This window comes from Ranitomeya imitator, chromosome 2 (assembly GCF_032444005.1).
Source record: "Ranitomeya imitator isolate aRanImi1 chromosome 2, aRanImi1.pri, whole genome shotgun sequence".
Lineage (NCBI taxonomy): Eukaryota > Metazoa > Chordata > Amphibia > Anura > Dendrobatidae > Ranitomeya > Ranitomeya imitator.
This window is the reverse complement of record NC_091283.1, coordinates 60,420,111-60,445,340: the sequence shown is the minus strand read 5'-3', so window position 1 is coordinate 60,445,340 and position 25,230 is coordinate 60,420,111. Positions and strand designations below refer to the sequence as shown.

At 48.8% G+C, this 25,230-nt stretch overlaps 1 protein-coding gene across 3 annotated transcripts in view; it reads left to right on the top strand.

The window, feature by feature from the left end:
• The window catches only part of PPP1R37 (protein phosphatase 1 regulatory subunit 37), a 52,958-nt gene that overhangs the window by 22,019 nt on the left and 5,709 nt on the right, over positions 1 to 25,230 (top strand). For all 3 annotated transcript variants that reach the window (XM_069746825.1, XM_069746824.1, XM_069746826.1), the window contains 8 exons: positions 3,816 to 3,916; positions 4,069 to 4,188; positions 4,438 to 4,588; positions 4,882 to 5,037; positions 6,431 to 6,543; positions 6,637 to 6,778; positions 15,757 to 15,923; positions 23,958 to 24,528. In XM_069746825.1, coding sequence (XP_069602926.1) covers positions 3,816 to 3,916; positions 4,069 to 4,188; positions 4,438 to 4,588; positions 4,882 to 5,037; positions 6,431 to 6,543; positions 6,637 to 6,778; positions 15,757 to 15,923; positions 23,958 to 24,528 — 1,521 coding nt within the window. The remainder of the gene's footprint in view (positions 1 to 3,815; positions 3,917 to 4,068; positions 4,189 to 4,437; positions 4,589 to 4,881; positions 5,038 to 6,430; positions 6,544 to 6,636; positions 6,779 to 15,756; positions 15,924 to 23,957; positions 24,529 to 25,230) is intronic.

The following is a 25,230-nucleotide window of genomic DNA, read 5'->3' as shown; positions in this document are numbered from 1 at the left end:
ACACCACCACACCATGACCAGACCACATAGTGACCGAATAATACTATATACAAGGGACAAATACCGCCTCACCATGACCAGATCACATATTACCACCACTTGGTGACCAAATAGCACATACAAGGCACAAATACCACAACACCATTTCCAGACCACATATTACCACAAGATAGTGACTGAATACTACAATACTGATCAGTAATAAAGAAAAAAACCACAATACTATCACTATAAGTGCCAGTATTCACAGGAGATCTGTACTTAGTATGCAGTGTCTGTGTAGAGGTAATACAAAGATCACTGGTGGTATTATACACAGGAGCTCTGTATATAATGTATAGGTAATACAGTGATCACTGGTGACATTGTACACAGGACCGCTGTATATAGTATATAGTGTATAGTGTCAGTGTATAGGTAACACTGACTCACCAGTGATGTCTCTAGATGAAGTCCTTCATTCATCTTTCATCCAGCACAGACCGCCATCATTTCTCCCAGCCAGGACTCGTTTCTGCAGGAAATAACACAGTTATCTCGAGCTCCGCTTGCAGAACACATTACTTAATTTTTAACAACTTCTACATTACACCACATGAAGAAAAAAAGGTGATATAGTGTCACTCTGCACAGTAACAGGACCGCTCCCCCATTTAAAACCGTATACTCAAAAAATAAAATAAATACATCACTGCAGTAGTAACATCCCTTAATTAGCCCCTATGGTAATACTATTCCCCACCCTGGCCCCGTTTATCTCATTCCTGGCTCCAGCCATATGTTCTCGCATCCTGCCCTCATGAGTATCCATTCTACACCATATGATCTCCCCATCCTGCCCCATCAGTCTCCATCGTATTCATCCTGCCCCATGATCTAATCCTGCCCCATGTCTTTCATTCTGCCCCGTGTCTCCAATCATGCCCCGTGTCTACATTCTGCCCATGCCTCCAGTCCTGCCCCCAGTGTGTCCAGCAATCTGCCCCAGTGTGTCCAGCAATCTGCCCCAGTGTGTCCAGCATATTACCCCCAGCGTGTCCAGCATATTACCCCCAGGTTGTCCAGCAATCTGCCCCAGTGTGTCCAGCATATTACCCCCAGTGTGTCCAGCATATTACCCCCAGGTTGTCCAGCAATCTTCCCCGGTGTGTCCAGCATATTACCCCCAGTGTGTCCAGCAATCTGCCCCAGTATGTCCAGCAATCTGCCCCAGTGTGTCCAGCATTGCCCCCAGTGTGTCCAGAAATCTGCCCCAGGGTCTCCAGCACTGCCCCAGTGTGTCCAGCATTGCCCCCAGTGTGTCCAGCGATCTGCGCCAGTGTCCAGCATTGCCCCAGTGTGTCCAGCAATCTGCCCCATGGTCTACAGCATTGCCCCAGTGTGTCCAGCATTGCCCCAAGTGTGTCCAGCAATCTGCCCCAGTGTGTCCAGCAATCTGCCCCAGTGTGTCCAGCAATCTGCCCCAGTGTGTCCAGCAATCTGCCCCAGTGTGTCCAGCAATCTGCCCCAGTGTGTCCAGCAATCTGCCCCAGTGTGTCCAGCAATCTGCCCCAGTGTGTCCAGCAATCTGCCCCAGTGTGTCCAGCAATCTGCCCCAGTGTGTCCAGCAATCTGCCCCAGTGTGTCCAGCAATCTGCCCCAGTGTGTCCAGCAATCTGCCCCAGTGTGTCCAGCAATCTGCCCCAGTGTGTCCAGCAATCTGCCCCAGTGTGTCCAGCAATCTGCCCCAGTGTGTCCAGCAATCTGCCCCAGTGTGTCCAGCAATCTGCCCCAGTGTGTCCAGCAATCTGCCCCAGTGTGTCCAGCAATCTGCCCCAGTGTGTCCAGCAATCTGCCCCAGTGTGTCCAGCAATCTGCCCAGCATTGCCCCCAGTGTGTCCAGCATTGCCCCAGCGTGTCCAGCAATCTGCCCCAGTGTCCAGCATTGCCCCAGTGTCCAGAAATCTGCCCCAGGGTCTCCAGCATTGCCCCAGTCTGTCCAGAAATCTGCCCCAGGGTTTCCAGCATTGCCCCCAGACAGAGTCAGACAAGGAAAAAAAAAAAAAAGTAAAATCCTCACCTCTCCCGTTCCCAGCGCAGGTCCGGTGCACTCAACGTCTCTCCGTCACTGCGTGCTCAGGACAGAGGCTGAGCGCGCAGTGATGACGTCATCGCACCCTCTGCCCTGAGACGTCGCAGAGTCAGAGGGCGCTGAAGACGCTGCAGCTGCCGCGCAGCCGCAGGAACCAGGAGAGGTGAGTATTAGCGCTGGCAGGGGGGGGGGGGGGGCGCCCGAAGATTTAAAGGCCACACATCTTTTTTTTTTTCCCTCCTCCTGCAGCGCCGGCCGCGGCCCGGTGACCCGCCCCCCGCAGTGTGCCGCACGGGGCAGAACGCCCCCCCCCCCCCCCCCCCCCGCACCCCCCTTCCTACACCACCAAGAAACTTGAAGACACAAAAGAGCACAGTGAGGTCAAAAATACTCTGTTGTAAAAAAACAATTTAAATTCCACATTATATCACGGAACCCCCAAAAGGTGATTGCTGGAAGGGTTTGGAAGGACACCTCACAACTGCCAGTAATGACCCCCGCACTAGAATAGCCATATTTTCCCCAGCCCTATATACACTAACCCCTATACATATGTCATATGTCGTGTCTCCCCCTTTGATGCCAGCTGCGGCGCTGAGCCCGCATCTTTTGCAGCATATGACAGCTGATTTGATTCGCTGTCGTGCCCCTAACAGCTGCAGGTACATTTTTGATCCACCCGTAGCTGTTGACCTGTTGAATACCGCTGTTGATCTCTGACAGCGGCATTTTAACATGCTCACGACAGAAACACGTCAATAACCCAGGCCAATCTGTGCCCTTCGACACAAGATCGCGGGGCGCCGATGGGTTGGCATGACACCTGGGGATATGCAGGAGATCCCCGTGTTTGTCATTGCCGATCTTCTATAAGCGCCGCACTGTGGCCAGCGGTCATAGCAGATGAGCATTTCTGCTATGTGGAGCACAAGTAATCAGATGATCGCAGCGTCAAGTCTCCCAAGGAGACTATAGAAGCAAGTAAAAAGTGTGAAAAAATACAATTTTTAAAAATATTAAAAATAAACTACCGGTAGTCCAAATCTCCCCCCTTTTGCCCCATTAAATATAAAATAAAATTAATATTTGGTATTGCTGTGTTCAGAATCACTCGAGCTATCAAAAATATAAAAATAATCCAATTGGTAAACGGTGTAACGAGAATAAAAAATCAAACCGCCAGAATTAAGATTTTTTTTTTTTTTTGGTCACCACAACATTAGAATAAAATACAATAACAGGCAAAAAAAAAACATTAAATCTACCCCAAAATAAAAATGTCAGCTCGGTGCACAAAAAATAAGCCTGAAAAATGGGTCTTGGAAAATGGCTTTGGATTTGAATTTAAATAGTAAAAAAAAAACTAAATAAATAAATTACGATTTATTTTACATTTCGTAATTTAATTTTATTTTTTTTAACTTTTTTTTTTCTCATTTTTTTTTTATTAAAGAAAACAAAAATCCACTTTTCCCACTGAGCCGTCAAGTCTCTTGTTCTATAGAGGTCACTTGTCAGTAAAACTTGTATTAAAAGGCTGGAAGCCACACAATAGGTTAAGGTCACAGCTTACCTCCTCCCCCTCCCTGCACAGATCATAGCTTCTCATTCTCCCATTATCGGTTTATTGGTTTCTAATTGGCATCTGTAAAGCCTGTCTTTCAATGCTCCTAACAGAAATGGCTGCTCCCCCACACAAAGTATAGACCCTTTGTGATAAAATATATGTATTTTTTTTCCATAGGGGAGAAATTGGACCATAAAGCGTGCGAGGCCCTGGAGGAAATCTTTAAGCGGGTGCAATTTAAAATGGTGGATTTGGAGCAGACCAACCTGGACGAGGATGTAAGTTGGGGTGAATGGAAAGTAAGGTCCTTGTGGGCCGCAGGGGTCTGTAAATAGCTGGGGTCCTCTTCCATATTAATGGCACTTGTTCCTTGCTGCACTCGGGTGCGGGAAGCCTTCGGTTTTGTCATCCCTTCTCCCTCTTTGTACAGGGAGCCTCCGCTCTGTTTGACATGATTGAGTATTATGAGTCGGCGACGCATCTCAATATCTCCTTCAACAAGCACATTGGCACTCGGGGTTGGCAGGCCGCCACTCACATGATGCGGAAGGTACGGTTCAACCGTCGTGTGACGGATCCTTCTTTGTTTCTGGACTTTTTTCTTATTTGATAGCAAACCTTTATTAATAGTAGACTGATTGTATCCTGATCATAGTAAATATACCGCTTACCCTGGATATAGTCCGGTATCTACAGGCGTAGCGCCCCCTGCTGGCCACAGTACAAAATATGCGTGCTCATAATACACGTTTTTATAAAGAATTTTTTATTTATTTTAATTATATATTATCTCGTACAGACAAACTGCCTTCAGTATTTGGATGCTCGAAATACCCCATTGCTCGACCACTCTGCACCATTTGTAGCTCGGGCGCTGCGCATCAGCAGCAGCTTAACTGTCCTTCACCTTGAAAACACCAGTCTTTCTGGAAGACCCCTGATGTTATTGGGTAAGTCATTGCACCCCTTTAGACCTCCACCTGCATTTGGAGAGTGGTTTTCTTAGGTGTTCAGCAGCCAATTTATACCACATCCATAGTTAAAGGGTAAACCCCCAAATATCCAAGTTATCCCCTATGTGTGGGATAGCAGCAGACTTCTCACTACTGTCCAATGTGAAAGGCACCAAAATACGTCGCATGCACACTCGGAGCAGGCATATCTTGTGCTTTTGCGTTCTAAACATATAATTAACAAATTCACCCTGATTTTTTTTTTATGTTTTTTTTTTTTTTACCATCAGCCACAGCTTTAAAAATGAACATAGTATTACGGGAGCTTTACCTCGCTGACAACCGTCTGAACAGCTTACAAGACTCGGCGCAACTGGGAAACGTATTAAAGTTCAACAGCTGCATACAGATCCTGGACCTGCGGAACAACCACATAATGGACTCGGGTGAGTAACTGTGTCATAAAACTGACCTTCACTGCTGTACAACTGGTCTTACAGGAAAGATATATATATATTTTTTGTACACATCTTGATATATATCTTGGTACCGTGTTAGCCAGTGGATAGAAAAATATTTAGAACTAGATGGAGGCCCGATTCTAACGCATCGGGTATTCTAGAATATGCATGTCCACGTAGTATATTGCCCAGCCACGTATGTCACAGGATAAAAAATAAACATATACTCACCTTCCGAGGGAGCCCTTGTAGTCATGTCCCCCTGTGTGCGGTGCACTCGGCAGCTTCCGGTCCCAGTGTTGCTAGCGCAGGACCCGTGATGACGTCGCGGTCACATGACCGTGACGTCATGGCAGGTCCTTGTCGCATACCATCCTTGCCACCGGAACCTACCGCTTACATGGAGCGGTTACCGGAGCGTCGCGAGGAGCGGGAAAGGTGGCGGAAGGTGAGCATATAATGATTTTTTTTTTTTATTATTATTTTTAACATTAGATCCTTTTTACTATTGACGCTGCATAGGCAACATCAATAGTAAAAACTTGGTCACACAGGGTTAATAGCGGCGGTAACTGAGTGAGTTACCCGCGGCATAACGCGGTGCGTTACTGCTGGCATTAACCCTGCGTGAACGGTGACTGCGGGGAGTACGGAGCCGGCGCCGGGCACTGACTGCAGGGGAGTAGGGAGAGACTAATCGGACTGTGGCCATCGCTGATTGGTCGCGGCAGCCATAACAGGCAGCTGGCGAGACCAATCAGCGACTTGGATTCCATGACAGACAGAGACCGCGACAAATGAATATCCAGGACAGACAGGAAGACGGAAGTGACCCTTAGACAATTATATAGTAGATTGAGAGTCCTCAGTGGTTGATACCTTTTAATGGCTAACTGAAAAGATGGTAACAAATTGCAAGCTTTCGAGACTACTCAGGTCTCTTCATCAGGCATAGACTAATAGAACTGGTCTTAGATGTTCAAAACTAAAGGGAAGGCTCTTCTCAGGTTTTCCTTGCGTAGAAAAGTCCCATAAAGGGATATTCCTACAACTGAAAATTATATCCTACCCAGAACATGCTGATTATTGGAAGTCCAACCTCTGGGACATGCTGTAAGCTTGAGAATGGGGAGCAAAGGTGATTGATTTTTGGGATTAACAGTTAGCTTAAGGATGTTGATTAGTGCTCTGAGACTAAAGAATATATATATAAATTTATTCATGGAGTATATAATTGTTAAATATGTATACATTTTTTTATTTTTTTTTATTCGTTATTTATTATGTACAGTTCTCCGTTCCTGAAATTTGTTTTCATTCATTTCTTACATGTCCGAAACATTGGTGTCAGTTGACTATTGACTTTCCCAATTTCCAGGCCTGGCTTATATCTGCGAGGGGCTGAAGGAACAGCACCAGGGACTGGTAACCTTCGTTTTGTGGAACAATCAGTTGACTCACGCCGGCATGGTCTACATGAGCATGTGCCTGGTAAGACTCCAGTTGGCTTTTGTAGTTTTAATGGGTCTAGTTCTTTAGTTTTCTTGTATCCATTCAATAATTTTTTTTTTTTTTTTGTTGCAGCCTCACACTCAGACATTAGAAACTTTGAACCTTGGTCATAATGCAATTGGCAACGAAGGTGTCCGACATCTTAAAAATGGTCTGATTGGAAACCGCAGTGTCCTCCGACTTGGCCTGGCGTGTGCTAAACTCACTTGTGAAGGTAATGTGGAGGTGGTAAACCATAATGAAGATTAAGCTATAAATACAATAGTGTATACACTAGCGGCGCTTGTGAGATGAAAGAAGGTAGCTGCGGGTACTGCTCCTCACCACACCGAGGAGAAAGGGAGAGGCTATAGAACACAAAACTGTATATGACAGTATATGTACCTGCGCTTAACCTTATAAGGGAACTATAGTACACAACCACGATAGGTAATTACCTTATGGGCGGATAAACAGTAGTAAGTCCGTCTAGGGAACATATACCAGAACTGAGAATAGCCGGTGTGCAGGGACTTGCTAGTAGAAAAACAATTATGAATACGTCTAGGATACGTGTAGCAGGACTGGAATGGTCGGTGTGCAGGGACTAGAATAGGGGAACAGTAGCAATATCACAATTATTGTGATATTGCTACTGTTCCCCTATTCTAGTCCCTGCACACCGACCATTCCAGTCCTGCTACACGTATCCTAGACGTATTCATAATTGTTTTTCTACTAGCAAGTCCCTGCACACCGGCTATTCTCAGTTCTGGTATATGTTCCCTAGACGGACTTACTACTGTTTATCCGCCCATAAGGTAATTACCTATCGTGGTTGTGTACTATAGTTCCCTTATAAGGTTAAGCGCAGGTACATATACTGTCATATACAGTTTTGTGTTCCATAATGAAGATTAGTTATAAATGCCACAAACTCCTATGGATCCTCCACCTCGTCTCTGTCCTGCTGACGGTCTGCGTCCTTGTTTTCTGCCCTGACCGCCGCATCCAAAGTGGTAACCATAAGGGTAATCCATAGGGATTTTTGTGTACTCACCGTAAAATCCTTTTCTCCGAGCCATTCATTGGGGGACACAGACCATGGTGTATGCTGCTGCTGCCACGAGGAGGCTGACACTAAGTGATACAAAAAAGTGATCTCCTCCCCTGCAGTATACACTCTCCTGCTGGCTCTCAGCTAACCAGTTCTTGCTTAGTGTCCGTAGGAGGCACACGGACTGGTCTGCCATTCAGACCCAAAAACTCTTTCTACCATTACAATGGACGAATGGGGCGATGGATCCTTTCAAGGTTCCGATCTCCCCGAACCAACAACAGGTGAGCACGGGAGTGTTTCCTCTCCGTATCCTCTCCTGCGACGTGGGATGCCACTGCCTGAGCTGATCCTCTTCTGCAGCCAGGCCTATTGCCGAACAATTCAGCCCTGCCGACCAGGTTTTACCCTCGGCTGTTCAGAGGCACCTTCCAGCGTGGAGTCCGAGCAGCCCCCACTGCACCACCACTATTAAAAGCGGATGGTACAAGGAGGCAGACTGTTCCTCTCCATCTCCCTGCTAAAGAGACGATGGATTGAGGGTTTTTCTTTATCCCTGCAGCGTCCAAACAGCAGCAACAGCAGTGGATCTTTTCTACTTTCTGACCTGCTGAACAAAGCTGCATACTGGGGTAAGTGCCGGGGCTCGAGCGGTTGGAGGGCTCTGCGCAATCGGCGCCTTTTTTCCTCGTTCGGAGCCGGCTGGCTTCAAAAATTTAACCCTCTGCTTCGGGTTTGTGTAGACCGCAACCCGGAACTCCGCCCATGCTAGGCCGTGCTTCAGGCTCCGCCCCCCCTCTGATTCAGGACGAAAACTCTATTCTCGGTGGCCATCTTCTTCCTCCTGCCATTTCCGGACACGAGCTCATCCGTAAGTGGCTGCTGCACGCACCAGCGGTGTTCAGCGCTGAAGACAAAGCTATTCGAGACGGGGGACTCAGAATCTGGGTAAGAAGACAGCAACCCCTCCCTCCGCACCCCTCCCCTGCACGCACCCCGGAAGCATACAGGGACTAGCTTTCCCTGTTTTTTAATGCATCTCTGGTCTTAAAGGCGCATGACCAGCAAGTGACTGGCAATCCCTGTCTATATGGCACTCGTCCAGCATTCCCTGGTCTTAAGGGTACATGACCGCATTCCCTGGTCTTAAAGGCGCATGTCCAGTAGTCGCTGGGCTTATAGGTACATGTCCAGCATTCCCTGACCTTTAAAGACACATGACCAGCATTAATTTCCCTGGTCTTAAAGGTTCCCTAGTTTAAAAGGGCACATGACCAGCATTCTCTGCTCTTAAAGTCATGACCAGCCGTAAGTCGGTCACCTTTAACAGAGTACTTGGTTCAAATGAGCTCAGGAGCCCTCCGCCGCTGATCCCAGCTCTTCCCAGAGTACCTAGTTCCCCCCAAGGGGCTTTGCCTCTGGTGTAATCCATGGCTTCTCTGACAAGAGATTGAACCCTCTGGTTTGAAGTGCTCGCAAGACCAATATACATGGATCCTCCCCTACATGGGAGCTTTAGACTAGCAGGGGCCACATGTATTCTAGAAACGGAACAAGACTCCACATATGAATCAGATGTCGCCTTGGATCTGGACTCGCCAGAGCCTCAGAACAGGATCGATTCGCCCATTTAGGCCACAATCTTTGTAAATTGACAAGGTCTTCCTCTAGATCACACAGGGTCCCTCAAAAATGGAAACCCTTAGTGCATTTGCAATTTTCCTGGACAGCGAGTGTCCGGATAAACGACTCGCTGGCGAGCACCATGGTAGCGCAGTGGTAAACAGACACTTCAAGCGACATGAGATGCCATGCCTGGTGTAACTGTTTAAGGGCGACAGGTCCTTCAAAGGACACTGATCTCCTCACGCCATCATCAAATGAGCACATGGAGTGTCCCCTCCACGTATACTCTGCTACCAACGGGCCTGATGTCAACTTGGTCCTCCAGGGGACTTAATCCCCGTAGATGTACAGATTCCTTTCTTTTTGACATCCGAGCAGTTCCCCTCTGCATCGCCACTATTTAATGGATGATGCGAGGAGGGGGACGATTTCTCTCCACCTCCCTGTTAAGAGGATGGTTGATTGAGAGTTCATCCTTTTATCTCTGCACGTTCAATGATGGCAGCAACTCAAGAGATTGTTTGTTTTTTTTTGTTTTTTTTCCCTCACCTGGCGAATGCAACCGCCCACTTCGCTACCTGGCACCTACCAGTATCCCTGCCCGATGGATCATCTTTTAAAAATACTATGGACTGTCAGACAATGACTCGTTCCGTCTTGCGGCATCGAGTTCAGCGCTTTTACCCTCTTTAGCCCACACGGGTTACCAGACCAATGGTCTACTGGTCGGACACCTTAGCTACTTTCATTTACAGAAAGATTGGTGTAGTGTCCGCAACACATAGGAGTGTCCTATGTAAAATATGCTCTACACCTCACCATAGGGTGCTTGGTCTATGAAGTTTTTTGTTACTGATGGTTCCAGTGTTGGTCTATATTTGTTTGTTTCAGATCAATTATCTCTCTTCCGGAGACAGTACAGCGGGCCATTCAAATCTCTTGAGCGGGAGGCTTTCTGGTGCATGCCTCTTTGAATGCGGCTAGTTGCGAGGCGCTGTCTGCAGCGAATCCCATTTCATTCAGCTTTATGGATCAGAGGACGGAAGCATACAAAACCTCTGTCATCACTCCCTTACAGAGTGGTCGCTTTATCGGTGAGTAGTTGGGAGTGTTCCCCACGTAGGAACAAAGGATAGCAGGGTCCTATAGATCCAACCAACAGTGGAAGGGTTGTCCAGGAGAGTCTAGATCTGAGGGATCTTGATCCAAAAAGAGGACCGAAAGGCAAGACCGATCCTGGAACTCTAACTTCTAACAAGCTTCGAAAAGGTCATCCTCCTTTGGATGGAGTTCCCCCACTCGGCCATCACTTCCAGAGGAAAAGCTGGAGTTTTTTTTTCTGGCATCCATCGACATTCGAGATGCTTACCTTCACAAGTCACGACCTTGCCCTTCGGCTTTGCTACTGCTCCCAAAGTGTTCGCCATTATCATGGCGGCTGTCATGCCCCTCTGGCACTCTGGGTGCGTGGCCGTCCTCTCCTATCTGGTTGACTTCCAGCCGTCCTTCCAGGATTACGTTGAGCCCGTCTATATACATATATACCTTACAATACCCTTCCTCACCTGGGCTGGGGGATAGACTCAGACAGGTCTTCCTCGTTTCCAGCCCAGCAGATATCCTTTTTAAGGACGGTCCTGGACACCTCCAGAGGGTTGGATTTCTCCCTTGAAACAAGGCCGTGGTCCTTCAACAGGGAGCCCCCGCACTTGGTCACTCATCCCCTCATTTTGGGCCGGAATGGCCATCCGGCAATTCTGGCAAATGCCAGAACGGCCTGTCTAGTTGTGGCCTATCTCTTCTGCTACGTCGTTAAAAGAAGCAGGTCCTCAAGACAGGGCTGAATTTCAGCCCCGGTCCCTACCTCCCCTCATTCCATCCGATTTGCTATGAGTATCCTTGGGTAGAATAATAGCAATGGAGGCAGTTCCCTTCGCTCCGATTGTTTGTTTGTTTTTCTACAGGTCAAACAGGTTTCCAAAGGGTAATCTCTGAGCGTCTTTCTCATCCGTGGGAGATCCTTTCTTCCAGTTCAATGGTTGCTAGTGACTACGGAGCGTCCCAGCTCAAGGCCTCTGTTTATCTCAGGAATCCAGTCTCCCGATCAGTTTTTTTTCTGGGGATCCCAACGGTACCTCTGTTCCTACAGCAGGCCCAATGCCCTCTGGCAGGTCTCCCCATCCAAATTCAGTTGGATATTATCACGGCTGTGCAATACGTCTATCATCTAGCAGGTACCCGCGGGTCAGACACCTTGACCTACGTACCTCTCCCTCTCTGATGGGCTGAGATCTATCATCCAGTGATCTCGGTAGTACTCATTCCAGGAGTACAGCTCTGGGTGGCAGTTTCTCCTCAGCCACCAGGGTCTCGCCTCAAGTGAGTGGGAAATTCATCCGGAAGTCTTCCAACATATCTGTCTTCACTGGAGCACTCCAGATGTAGATCGGATGGCGTCCAGCCTCAGGGCCGGCTCCAGGTTTTTGAGGGCCCCGGGCGAAAGAGTCTCAGTGGGCCCCCCTCTTAAACACATACCATGCTTCATGATGCTCAGATACAGCAGAGAAATATACCATAGCCCACGTAGCATATAGCACAGGCAGCCCACGTAGCATATAGCACAGGCAGCCCACGTAGTATATAGCACAGGCAGCCCACGTAGTATATAGCACAGGCAGCCCACGTAGTATATAGCACAGGCAGCCCACGTAGTATATAGCACAGGCCGCCCACGTAGTATATAGCACAGGCCGCCCACGTAGTATATAGCACAGGCCGCCCACGTAGTATATAGCACAGGCCGCCCACGTAGTATATAGCACAGGCCGCCCACGTAGTATATAGCACAGGCCGCCCACGTAGTATATAGCACAGGCCGCCCACGTAGTATATAGCACAGGCCGCCCACGTAGTATATAGCACAGGCCGCCCACGTAGTATATAGCACAGGCAGCCCACGTAGTATATAGCACAGGCAGCCCACGTAGTATATAGCACAGGCAGCCCAGCTCACCCACCACCACGCCATCGCCGTCGCCCCCGACCGTTGTGGACACAGGATCTGAGCACATGCACTGATGTGAATGCTGCTCGTCTTCTGCTGCTCGCTGTGCTGGAACTGGACGGTGCAACCGGGTCCCAGATCATGTCGCGACGTGATCTGTGTGTCAGCGACAGCGCTGCTCTTCTTAGTGATGAGCTCCTCACTCTCACCCGGAAGGGATGACCACCGGCCCGGAAGTGACTCTTCTATCCCCATGGACGGTGATTGGTGAGTATTCCTGCTGCAGTGAGTCCCAGTCAGTGAGTCCCGCCTCCTGTTGCTCCAGCTCCGCCTCCAAGTCCTGGCTGCAATCAGACACAGCACACTAGCACAGGGAGGGAGGGTTGGACTCGAGAATGTAGTCCAGCTTCAGGGGCCCCCCAGGAGCGCATGATGTGCTGCGCATCAGTGTCGGCAATGCCGGCATAATAAGTGTCTTACCGTTATGGGCCCCCCAGTCTCGCCAGGGCCCCGGGTGCTGACGGCGGCCCTGTCCAGCCTGAACGCCAATGTACTCGGGTTCATGATTCGGCTTCGAGACCCAATAGCCATTGTAGTGCATGCTCTGGTTCTTCTGTGATACCAGCTCCATCACGCCTTTTCCACTAGTTCCGAGGGTCTTTAGGAAACAGGAAGGCCCCAGTGATCCTGGACATCCGCGTTGTCCAGGTCAATTCAGATGAGTCTTCGGAGCTGGCCGCTCTGTTCCTTCAGACCTTTTTTCCTTATTGCCATCAAGGCAAGGTTGTCCTCAGCCCGTCCCCGTCCCTTGTTTCCAAGGGGGTATCGTACTTCCACTGTTACGAGGGCATCGTCCTTCCTTCTTCTCTTTCGGCTCCAGTCCACAACACTGGGTGCCCCATTCCCTTGACAATGCGAGTGCCCTGAGTAAGTACGTGTCGAGGACGGCGTCCTTCGAGAGGATGAACACCTCATTTGGGCTTCCTGGCGTTTTTTCAGGAAGGGCTTAGCCGTGTCTTCGGCCATGTTAGTCTGGTGGATTCTTTACACATCCAGAAGTCCTTCTGTGTTAGACGTTAGTCTATTTTCACTCCACTCGAGGTTCCTTGGGTTCTAGACACCAGGCGTCAGCAAAGCGCGTCTGTCAACTTTGCGGGTTCATCCAGTCTGCATGCACCCTTGAAGCACCTTTATTCCCAGACCTCCGCAGACGTGAGTCTGGGCAGGTGGACTCTGCAGGCCACAGTGGCGCACTTGTAAGTAGTGTTACACAGGGTCTGATCTGATGTTGTTCCCGCCGAAGGACTGCTTTGGGACATCCCACGGTCTGTGTCCCCCAATGAGGCGAAGAGAAATGGGGATTTTTGTGTACTCACCGTAAAATCCTTTTCTCCGAGCCAATCATTGGGGACACAGCTCCCACCCTGTTATTAGTATTAGTTTGTGCTTGTTTTTTATAATTGACATGCTATTTTCTCATATACAGTTAGGTCCATATATATTTGGACAGAGACAACATTTTTTGAATTTTGGTTATAGACATTACCACAATGAATTTTAAACAAAACAATTCAGATGCAGTTGAAGTTCAGACTTTCAGCTTTCATTTGAGGGTATCCACATTAAAATTGGATGAAGGGTTTAGGAGTTTCAGCTCCTTAACATGTGGCCCCCTGTCTTTAAAGGGACCAAAAGTAATTGGACAATTGACTCCAAGGCTATTTCATGGACAGGTGTGGGCAATCCCTTCGTTATGTCATTCTCAATTAAGCAGATAAAAGACCTGGAGTTGATTTGAGGTGTGGTGCTTGCATTTGGAAGGTTTTGCTGTGAAGTAAACATGTGGTCAAAGGCGCTCTCCATGCAGGTGAAACAAGCCATCCTTAAGCTGCGAAAACAGAAAAAACCCATCCAAGAAATTGCTACAATATTAGGAGTGGCTAAATCTACAGTATGGTACATCCTGAGAAAGAAATTAAGTACTGGTGAACTCATCAATGCAAAAAGACCTGGGCGCCCACGGAAGACAACAGTGGTGGATGATCGCAGAATAATCTCCATGGTGAAGAGAAACCCCTTCACAACAGCCAACCAAGTGAACAACACTCTCCAGGAGGTCGGCGTATCAATATCCAAATCTACCATAAAGAGAAGACTACATGAAAGTAAATACAGAGGGTTCACTGCACGGTGCAAGCCACTCATAAGCATCAAGAATAAAAATGCTAGACTGGACTTTGCTAAAAAAATCTAAAAAAGCCAGCAAAGCACTGGAAGAACATTCTTTTGACAGATGAAACCAAGATCAACCTCTACCAGAATGATGGAAAGAGAAAAGTATGGCGAAGGCATGGTACAGCTCATGATCCAAAGCATACCACATCATCTGTAAAACACGGCGGAGGCAGTGTGATGACTTGGGCATGCATGGCTGCCAGTGGCACTGGGTCACTAGTGTTTATTGAAGATGTGACATAGGACAGAAGCAGCCGAATGAATTCTGAGGTATTCAGAGACCTACTGTGTGCTCAGATCCAGCCAAATGCAGCCAAACTGATTGGTCGTCGCTTCATACTGCAGTTTGACAATGACCCAAAACATAAAGCCAAAGCAACCCAGGAGTTTATTGAAGCAAAGAAGTGGAATATTCTTGAATGGCCAAGTCAGTCACCTGATCTCAACCCAATTGAGCATGCATTTCACTTGTTAAAGACTAAACTTCAGACAGAAAGGCCCACAAACAAACAGCAACTGAAAACCACTGCAGTGAAGGCCTGGCAGAGCATCAAAAAGGAGGAAACACAGCATCTGGTGATGTCCATGAGTTCAAGACTTCAGGCAGTCATTGCCAACAAAGGGTTTTCAACCTAGCACTAAAAATGAACATTTTATTTAAAATTATTGAATCTGTCCAATTACTTTTGGTCCCTTTAAAAACAGGGTGGCACATGTTAAGGAGCTGAAACTCCTAAACCCTTCATCCAATTTTAATGTGGATATCCTCAAATGAAAGCTGAAAGTCTGAACTTCAACTGCACCTGAATTGTTTTGTTTAAAATTCATTGTGGTAATGTCTATAACCAAAATTAGAAAAATGTTGTCTCTGTCCAAATATATATGGACCTAACTGTATAATTTCACATGATGCATATATATATTATTTTGCCATGCTAGTACACAAAAATCCCTATTTTTTTTACCATGTCTTTGTATGGGCCAGAGCATAGTTTTTCTGAAACTGAGCTCCAAATTCACATCATGGGCATACGCTTAAATGAGTTTATGATTTATGACACATCCAAGTGATATGCAATAAATGTGTTTTATAGATGGGGATCCCACCTCTGGGACCCTCATCTGTTTCCCAGGACAGGGGTCAGCTCTCTCCATTCCCTGCTATGGGAGCTGAGAATATAACCAAGCATTTTTTTTTAACAGTTTCAGTTCATGAACATCATAGTATCCTTGAAAATAATTTTGCAGATAATGAAATGGTAACATTACTGGACCTTACTGTGTTTCCCAGGCGCGGTGGCAGTAGCCGAGTTTGTAGCCGAATCCCCTCGTTTATTGCGTCTTGATCTGAGGGAGAATGAGATCAAGACTGGAGGTTTAATGGCTCTATCGTTGGCTCTTCGTGTCAACCAATCTCTTCTCAGGATGGATTTGGACAGGGAACCCAAGAAAGAGGCTGTAAGAGTTGCTCCTCTGAATTACATTTTTTTGAGAAGTTAGAGGATAAAAAGCAAATGTTGCATTGAAGTTATGTCTGTAAATTTGTCATTTTACCTAATGTTCATTATAGAAATAGCACTTAAAGACCTATATCAGGAAAAGTTATGATCTCCTGACTCATTTATGTGAAGACCCAATGCAAGGTTGACCAAATATGTGCAAGTCCAATGCTTTCCAAGTGTGCACATGCTTGGCCTCTGTGTGGACGCTGCACACAGGAGAGAGATGTTGTACGCACCCTCATCTACCGCTCCTGTCTGCTTCGGCCGCCTGCTGCTGTGTGATCCTGTGTACAGCAAGTGGCCATTACAGAGATGAGAACGTGCAACACACCAACATTGTGCACTCTCTGGTCTCCCTCTCCTCATTGGCTGCCTGCTGCTGTGATCTTTTGTGCAGCGAGCAACCGCCCCAGAAATGAATTTGCACCCAGTGACATTGTGCACACTTGTCTACCTGTCGTCATCATCATCATCATCATCATCATCATCATTGATCACCTGCTGCTGTGTGTCTTGCATGCAGCGAACGGCAGCTACACAGAAGAAGGCCTTTCAACACACCGACACTGTGTGTGTGTGCGCTCTCTGCCCTTACTGTATCAGCGTGTGCAGGGTTGGGGATTTAGATCAGGTCTCGCTCCAAAGCTAGCTCTATCAAACACCATATGGGGAGAGGATAGTAATTAATAGGAGCGGGACAGTGCACTGAGAACCTGACTCACCAAAGCCCTTTCATTGCATATGTAATAATAAAAAAAAAATTTCTATACAAAAAATTTACTAAAATCTACAGTACTAGTATGATGTTTGAAGGCCCAAGTTCTGTCTAAATAGTTAAATTTCTCCTTTGCCACATTGGGGGACACAGGACCATGGGTGTATGCTGCTGTCGCTAGGAGGCTGACACTAAGTTGAGACAAAAAAGTTCGCTCCTCCCCTGCAGTGTACACCCTCATGCTGGCTTCCAGAGACCCAGTTCAAGCTTAGTGTCTGTAGGAGGCACACTGGGTCTGCTATTCAGACCAGAAATTCTCTTATTTTTTTTATTTTATTTTTTTTACTATTTAACTTTTTTACCCGGATGAAGGGGCGACAGAACCTTTCAAGGTTCCGATCTCCCCGAACCAACAACAGGCGAGCACGGAGAGTGTCGCCTCTCCGTATCCTCTCCTGCGACGTGGGATGCCACCGCCTGAGCTGATTCTAGGGGCGACGGGCCCCTTCAAGGGCACCGATCTCCCCACATCCTGAACGGATGAGCACATGGAGTGTCACCTCCAGTATCCTCTTCTGCAGCCAGGCCCTATTGCCAGACAATTTTGCCCTGCCCACCAGGTCTTACCCTCGGAGGCACCCTACATCGTGGCATCCGTGCAGCCCCCATTGCAGCACGACTGAAAAAAGCGGATGATGGAAGGACGCGTACGGTTCCTCTCCACCCCCCCTTTTAAGGGGATGGTGGATGGAGGCTCCCCCAACCCTGCACCGTCCTGACTACCCCGGGCACAGCTCTGACCTGCGGCATCAGCCATCCCTTTCATATCTGGGTAAGTGCCACCCGGGAGGGGTCGTTTTCCGGCGGTTATAGGAGGACTCCATAGCGGCAGGGACCCCACAGGGCTCCGCGGCATCTTCCCCGGTGGTCCATGGGTGCGTGCCGGACGAAGCCATAAATTTAGGCATCGGCCTAGTGTGGGCCGCATCCCAAGAGGCCCCCCCCACCGCTCGCATCACTTGCGGCTCCGCCCCCAGACCTGGCGCTTCTCGCTCATTGTGAGTCTACCTCCCAGCCCTCGGCAGCCATCTTTCCCCACTGCACAGCAGCTCTGCCGCATTCTGCACGTGTCTCTCTGGGCCTGGATGTCGGTCTTCCCCTACTCGGCACCATCATCATCAGATTGCGGGACACAGGACCTGGGTAAGGAGACTGCACTAGGTGCTTCTCTGCAGCTTTACCCCACATCGCTACCACTAGCAGTGTTTTTTTACTTATATTGGGGTACATCATGTCGCAGTTTAGGGCTAAAAAGGCTACAAAGGTACATACCACCTTTTTCACTGCGTGTACCACCTGCCAGGCTCCTCTCCCTCGGCCTCAAAGCTCCCCTCTTTGCTCAGCCTGTGATGCCCAATGTGCCCAGGCGCCCTTCGCCACTACCGACCCCAGTGTATCTAGCCCCTCCCCCCCGAGTGGGCCGCGTCACAATCCATGGCTTCGTTGGCCAAAGTGATTGAATCTCTTCATGACCCCTCTGGGGAGCGGGGCACTCGTCTACCTGGATTAAGAGACCCCTCCCTTACAAGGGGAATCATCGGCCAGCAGGGGCCGCTCTCACCTGAAGGAGGTACGGACATACAAAAAACGGATCCGCACTACCTCTCCTGAGCATTCATCACGCCATTCAGCCTCTGGTAGCTCCACTTCTCGCTCACCCTCTCCAGGGGTTCGCAGTGATCATGACTCGGTATCAGTCTGAGGCGTCCTTGGACCCAGATTCTCCGGAATTTCAATCGACTGTGGATTCCATCATTGAAGCTGTCAATCACGCGCTAAAGGTTGATGATGACCCTAATTCGTCTCCGGATCATACAGTATCTTTTAAAAGAACCGGGTGTTCGCCTCTCATCCGGACTTTTTAGATATAGTCCGGCGACACAGGGAGCGACCGGATAAGCGCTTTACGGGAAAAAAGGCCCTGGAAATGAAGTATCCCTTTTCTGCAGATCTTGTCAAGATTGGACGGAACCTCCACTAGTAGATCCTCCGGTATCGCGTTTGGCTACCAAAACGCTTTTGTCTGCACCTGATGGTGCTTCAATTAAAAATCCCACAGAACGCCAAAAAGATTTCATGGCTCGCTCAGTGTATGAGGCCTCAGGTTCCTCTATCCCCTTCCTTCGCTGTGGCATGGGTCGCAAAAGCAATGGTTTTCCGGGAAGATGCCCTTGCAAAATCTATTCAGGACCAGGTTCTTCCGTCTGAGGCAGCAGATCTCGCCAAACAAATCGCTATGTCTGGAGACTATGTGATATATGCGTCTTTAGATGCAGCAAACTGTGCTGCAATTGCTGCCTCAAAACGCTGTCACCATTAGGAGAGCACTATGGCTTAGAGAGTGGCGCGCAGATTCCCCTTAGGCTGGGTTCACACTGCGTTGTGTGAACCCGTTTAACGGACTACGTTACACCGCGGCATAACGCGGTGTAACGTAGTCCGTTAACGCCGCCATTACAAGCAATGGCGAGCGCATCGCTAGCGCACGCCCACAATTGGCGTGCGCTAGCGATGTGCCGTCATTGAGTGACGAACCCGAGACGCCGCCTGCAGCGTTTCCGGGTCCGTCACTGCTAGCGTGCCGCTAGCGCAGATGGAGCTAGCAGAAGCTCCATCTGCGCTAGTGCTGTGCAAGCGCCGGCACTTGCGTTAGTGCAGTCACTTTAACGGATTTGTTGAACGGACTGCACTAACGTAGTGTGAACCTAGCCTAAAAAGTCTTTGATTTCTCTGCCTTTTCAGAGCGGACGTCTGTTTGGAGAAAAATTAGACCAGCTTATTTCCAATGCTACAGGAGGGAAAAGCAAATTCCTCCCGCAGCACAGACCTAAAACTTCTTTTCAGCGTCAGCAACATTTTCGCTTTCGGCCCTTTCGCAGTAGCCCATTCTGGTCCACCTCCACAGGCTCGTCTAGATCAGAACGATCTCCACGTATAGAGAGAGACCCTCGGCCCTCATACAGGCCGAATCAGTCCTGGCGAGGTAAGCCTAGGCAACCCAGAACCAGGGGATCCAGGCCCTCCAGATTTCCTTCACAATGACTCGGGAGTTTTCCGGTCGACACCACCAAAGTAGGCGGACGCCTGCTTCTCTTTCAACATGTCTGGCTTTCCGTCATCCACGACGAATGGGTCAGAGACCTGGTGTCTTCTGGTTACAAAACAGAATTCTCCGCCACCCCTCCAGCACGGTTTTTTCCCTCTCGTCTCCCAAGTTCAGGAGCTTAGTCTCGCGCACTTCACCGCACCATCGAATCTCTCCGCCGAAACGGGGTCATTGTTCCGGTTCCAGAACACGAGAGATTCAGAGGTTTTTACTCAAACCTCTTCGTCGTTCCAAAAAAGGATAGGACGGTGCGCCCTATTTTGGATCTAAAGCGCTCCTAAACAAGTATGTAAAGGTCTGACACTTCAGGATGGAATCCCTCCAGTCAGTCATCTCAATGGAGAGATGAGAGTTTCCAGCATCAATAGGCATCAAAGATGCTTATTTCCATATCCCAGTCTTCCCACCACATCAAAGGTTCCTGTGTTTTGCCATCCAAGAGGACCATTTTCAATTCACGGCCTTACCCTTTGGCCTTGCCACCGCGCCCTGGGTATTCACAAAGGTCATGGCGGCTGTCATGGCCATTTTTCACTCCTGAGGAGTGGTCGTGTTGCCATACTTAGACGACCTCCTGATCAAAGGTCCGTCCTATCATGCCTGCGAAGCAAGCGTCCGCATTACCTTGGATACCCTTTCACGCCTGGGCTGGCTAATCAACTTGTACAAGTCCACCACCGTTCCAGCCCGATGGATCTCCTTCCTAGGCATGATCCTGGACACGTCCAAGGGGCTGGTCCTGCTTCCTCGGTCCAAGGCCCAAGCTCTTCAGCAGGGAACCCGGACACTTTGTTGTCCCTTTCCTCATTCCGTTCGGTTTGCCATGAGGAGCCTGGGGAAAATGGTGGCCGCAATGGAAGGCAGTTCCCTTCGCCCAACTGCATCTCTGCCCCTTACAACAGGCTCTGCTGAACTGTTGGGACAGGAGTCTCTTATCCCTCGATCGGCCATGTCCTCTGTCCCCGCGGATCAGGCAAGCGCTCAAATGGTGGACTTTGGAATCATCTCTCAGCCAGGGGAGGTCTTTTCTCCCAATTCACTGGCTGGTGGTAACTACTGACGCCAGTCTCCTCAGTTGGTGGAGCGGTATTTCGCCACCACACTGCCCAGAGGCGTTGGACGATTTGGGAGTCAAGACTTCCGATAAACATCTTGGAGATTCGAGCGATCAGATTTGCCCTGAGACTTTTCCACTTCCTCCTCGCGGGTCACCCAATTCGAATTCAATCAGACAATGTCACAGCTGTGGCGTACATAAACCATCAGGGGGGTACCCACAGCAGGGCGGCGATGCGGGAGGTCTCCCGCATTTTCCGTTGGGTTGAGAACAACCGCTCCACCATTTCTGCAGTGCACATTCCAGGCGTCGAGAACTGGGCGGCGGACTTTCTCAGCCATCAGGGTCTCGCCTCGGGGGAGTGAGAACTCCATCCGGAGGTCTTCCAGCAGTTTCGCCTTCGCTGCGAGACTCCGGACGTAGATTTGATGGCGTCCAGACTGAACGCAAAAGTTCCCAATTTCATAGCACGTTCTCGGGATCCCCAGGCCATCGGGGTGGAAGCACTGATATTCCCATGGCATTAGTTCCACTTCCCGTATGTGTTTCCTCCGCTTCCGTTACTACCGAAGGTAATCCGAAAAATCAAGATGGAGGGGTCCCTTTCATCCTAGTCGTCACAGATTGGCCACGCCGCACGTGGTACGCGGAGCTCGTTCAACTCGTATCCGACGTTCCCTGGCGGCTACCAGATCGCCCAGATCTGCTTTGCCAAGGGCAGATCTACCATCAGAGCTCAGGGGCCCTACATTTAACGGCTTGGCTGTTGAAACCTGTATCCTAACTCAAGCTGGTTTCTCCCATCAAGTCATTGCCACCATGATAAGCGCTCGCAAGACGTCTTCCGCTCGCATCTATCACCGCACCTGGAAAGCCTTCTTCTCATTATGCAGGCTCCGTGGACATCCTCCTCTCGTTTTTTCAATTCCCTCCATTCTGGAATTTCTCCAGTCCGGCTTGGATTCCGGTCTGGCGCTCAGTTCCCTCAAGGGTCAGATCTCGGCATTATCCGTGGTGTTCCAACGTAAGATTGCTGCTAATTTGCAAGTCAGGACTTTTGTTCAGGGGGTCTCCCACGTAGTACCCCCCTATAGAATGCCGTTGGAGACTTGGGATCTTAATTTGGTCCTGAGTGTTCTTCAGGAGTCCCCTTTTGAACTTCTGCAAGATGTCTCGATGATTGTTCTCTCCTGGAAGGTCGCCTTCCTTGTGTCAGTAACCTCTATCAGGCGAGTCTCAGAGTTGGCCGCCCTATCCTGCCGGGCGTCCTTCCTTTCCTTCCACCGACAAAGTGGTCCTATTTCCATCTCCGTCTTTTCTCCCCACGGTGGTTTCATCCTTCCACCTTTTAATGAAGATATCATTCTTCCCTCCTTCTGCCCACAGTCAAGACATAGGGTTGAAAAGTCCCTTCACACCTTGGACGTGGTAAGGGATCTCAGGAGGTACATTTCTAGGACTGCTCCCTTCCGCAAATCGGACACCCTCTTTGTGCTCCCTGAGGGTCACAAAGGGTTTAGCCGCTTCTAAAGCCAGGATAGCCAGATGGATCCAATCAGCTATTCAAGAATCTTATCGGGTCAGGGGCAGACCTATCCCGGTGGGGATTAGGGCACACTCAACTTGGTCAGTGGGTGCTTCCTGGGCCATTCGGCACCAGGCGTTGGCAGAGCAGGTTTGCAAGGCCGCAACATGGTCCAGCCTGCATACGTTCACGAAGCACTACAATGTCCACACTCAATCTTCTGCGGTTGCAGCCCTTGGCAGACACATTCTGCAAGTGGCCGTTGCGCATTTATAGTCAGTTGGTACAACGAGTTATTTGGTTGTATTGTTCCCCACCCAGGGACTGCTTTGGGACGTCCCATGGTTCTGTGTCCCCCAATGTGGCGAAGGAGAAATAGGGATTTTGTGTGCTCACCGTAAAATCCTTTTCTCCGAGCCACTCATTGGGGGACACAGCACCCACCCTGTTAGCCTTATGGCTTGTTCTTTTTGGCTCTTTACCTGCTCTGACATGTTGTACTCTAATATTATGTTTTATGGTATTGATGATCTGCTGCTTTTACACTGAACTGGGTCTCTGGAAGCCAGCATGAGGGTGTATACTGCAGGAGAGGAGCAAACTTTTTTTTATCTCAACTTAGTGTCAGCCTCCTAGCGACAGCAGCATAACACCCATGGTCCTGTGTCCCCCAATGATTGGCTGGAGAAAAGGATTTTACGGTGAGTACACAAAAATCCCTATTTCAGTTTTCGGGTGACAGATGCCATTTAAAATACTTTATTCCATAATAGTCATGCACAGTGGTAATGGTAAGAAAAAAAAAATCACCCGTACCGTCATGTGTTTCTGTTCAACTTCATAGATACTGCCGCTGCTCTTGGCCGTATCCAGTAAGGAATGATCCACGTCAGTCCTGTAATCCTCCCTAAATGAGAGCGGGTGAGCCCTGGCAAGGCAATCCCAGGGAGAATCATCGGGTGCCTTTCTCACGTCCTAATGGAAATTGACACTTCTGTTAGGATGTATTAAAAGAAGCACTTTGCCCCCCCGACGCGCTGCAGTAAGATGCGCCAAATTCATTAAGAAATTCATGGCTCTTAGTGGATTTAGCGCACTTTCAGCTGCCGCACATCACCACAAGGCGTGTATGCAAGTCACGAACTGGAGTATGTTTCTGTCGTAATTTACAAGCCTGACGTGGTGTGACTTAGGATTCATTTTTTGGGCACATATGGTCTTGCTCCTTCCCGGTTATGTTCCACTCCCTTTTTCAAAGCTGAGCAGGGCCGCCAAAAGTCGCAAAATTTTTGCATAACAGTGTTCAGTGATTTCTGGAAGTATTTACAGAGTGATGGATTTAACTAAGGCGTGTACAATTTTAAAGTGTTGTTCTGGGGGTCACTCATTTCTGCATTGGGAGGTGAGCGCCTTCGATTAAGTTATTAATGTCGCTCCCAATGCATAAGTGAATGGACCCTGCTTTATTAGTATATGTTATACATCCGTACCATTGCCTTTTACTGACAATGTCGCTCATTTTATCAGGTCAAGAGCTTTATCGAAACACAGAAGGCTTTGCTGACAGAAATTCAGAACGGTTGCAGGAGAAACTTTGTCTTGGCCAAAGAGAAAGAAGAACGCCTCCAACATTCAGTATCGATGGCCGAGATTGTCAGCGCTGCTGAAGAGGAGGATACGAGCACTGCCCCGGAGGAGATCAGCCATGCTACTGAGGACTCGGACACTGCCAATGAGAATGGTAAACCTCATTTGGATGACCAAAAGGCAGAAGAGGTTGCCTCTGCCCCAGAAACTCCGGGTCAGGATTCTGACTCTGATACAGAGGATGAGGAAGAGGTTAAAGAGGAAAAGGAGAAGCCTGCTGAGCAGCCCGTACCGAGCCCCCCGGCTCCAGTGGCCGTGTCTAGCCCGGGGAGAGGCCATAAAGTCTTTTTGGTCACAAGGGTGGAAAATCCAAGTACAGCGGATGGAGGAAAGCGAGTTCAGGAGAATAAAGGATCTTTAGTGACGGGAGAAGCTACGTCAGGAAGACCTGCCCTTGCCAATGGACTTGAGGCTGAATTTAGAAGGGCACCAATATGCTGTGATAACAATGGTGGGTGTCATGTGCGGTCTTACATTCTAGGCCATTTCAGAGTAGCGGTTACTATATGAATATTTAGCAAAGCGAACAGCGAGCCGTCATGTGAAAATACAATTGAGGAAACCTTCCAGAAGGAACATATACACTGTTAAATTGCAGAGACTTCAGGGGGGAGCATGACACATTAAAGAGCACAAAAGTGAATCGCTGTGTGATGCACCGCCCCTGAGGACCCTCCCAATAGGCATAGGAGTGTATCGGCATTGTGTCCGAGCGTGTCGCTTTAAAAACTGACAGAAAACTTAACTCATTTCTATTAAAGAGAACCTGTCGGCAGGATTTTGCTACGTAAAATACACACGTGGCCATATTGACGCTGTAATACTGACTAAAATGATACTGGTGGCGAAGAAATCCGTTTTGTGTGGTCAGGGTTCGATGTTTTCTTATATCTTCTGCATCGGAGCGGGACTGTGGGTAGGGTCTACTTCTCTGACACGGCTCCTCCGCTATGGGCGGCGCTTGCACACATTGATCTCCTGCCAGTCTGCAGGAACATGGCGCATGGGCAAATTTATTTACCAGCGGTCTTCAGTGCAATGATGGCGGCGAACAGACATATTGAAATCTCGGCTTGTCATTGAGCGTGCACCCCCACCAGTGCCATTTTTCAAAGTTTAAACCAGAAGGATGATAAAGACACCAGGAGCAGCG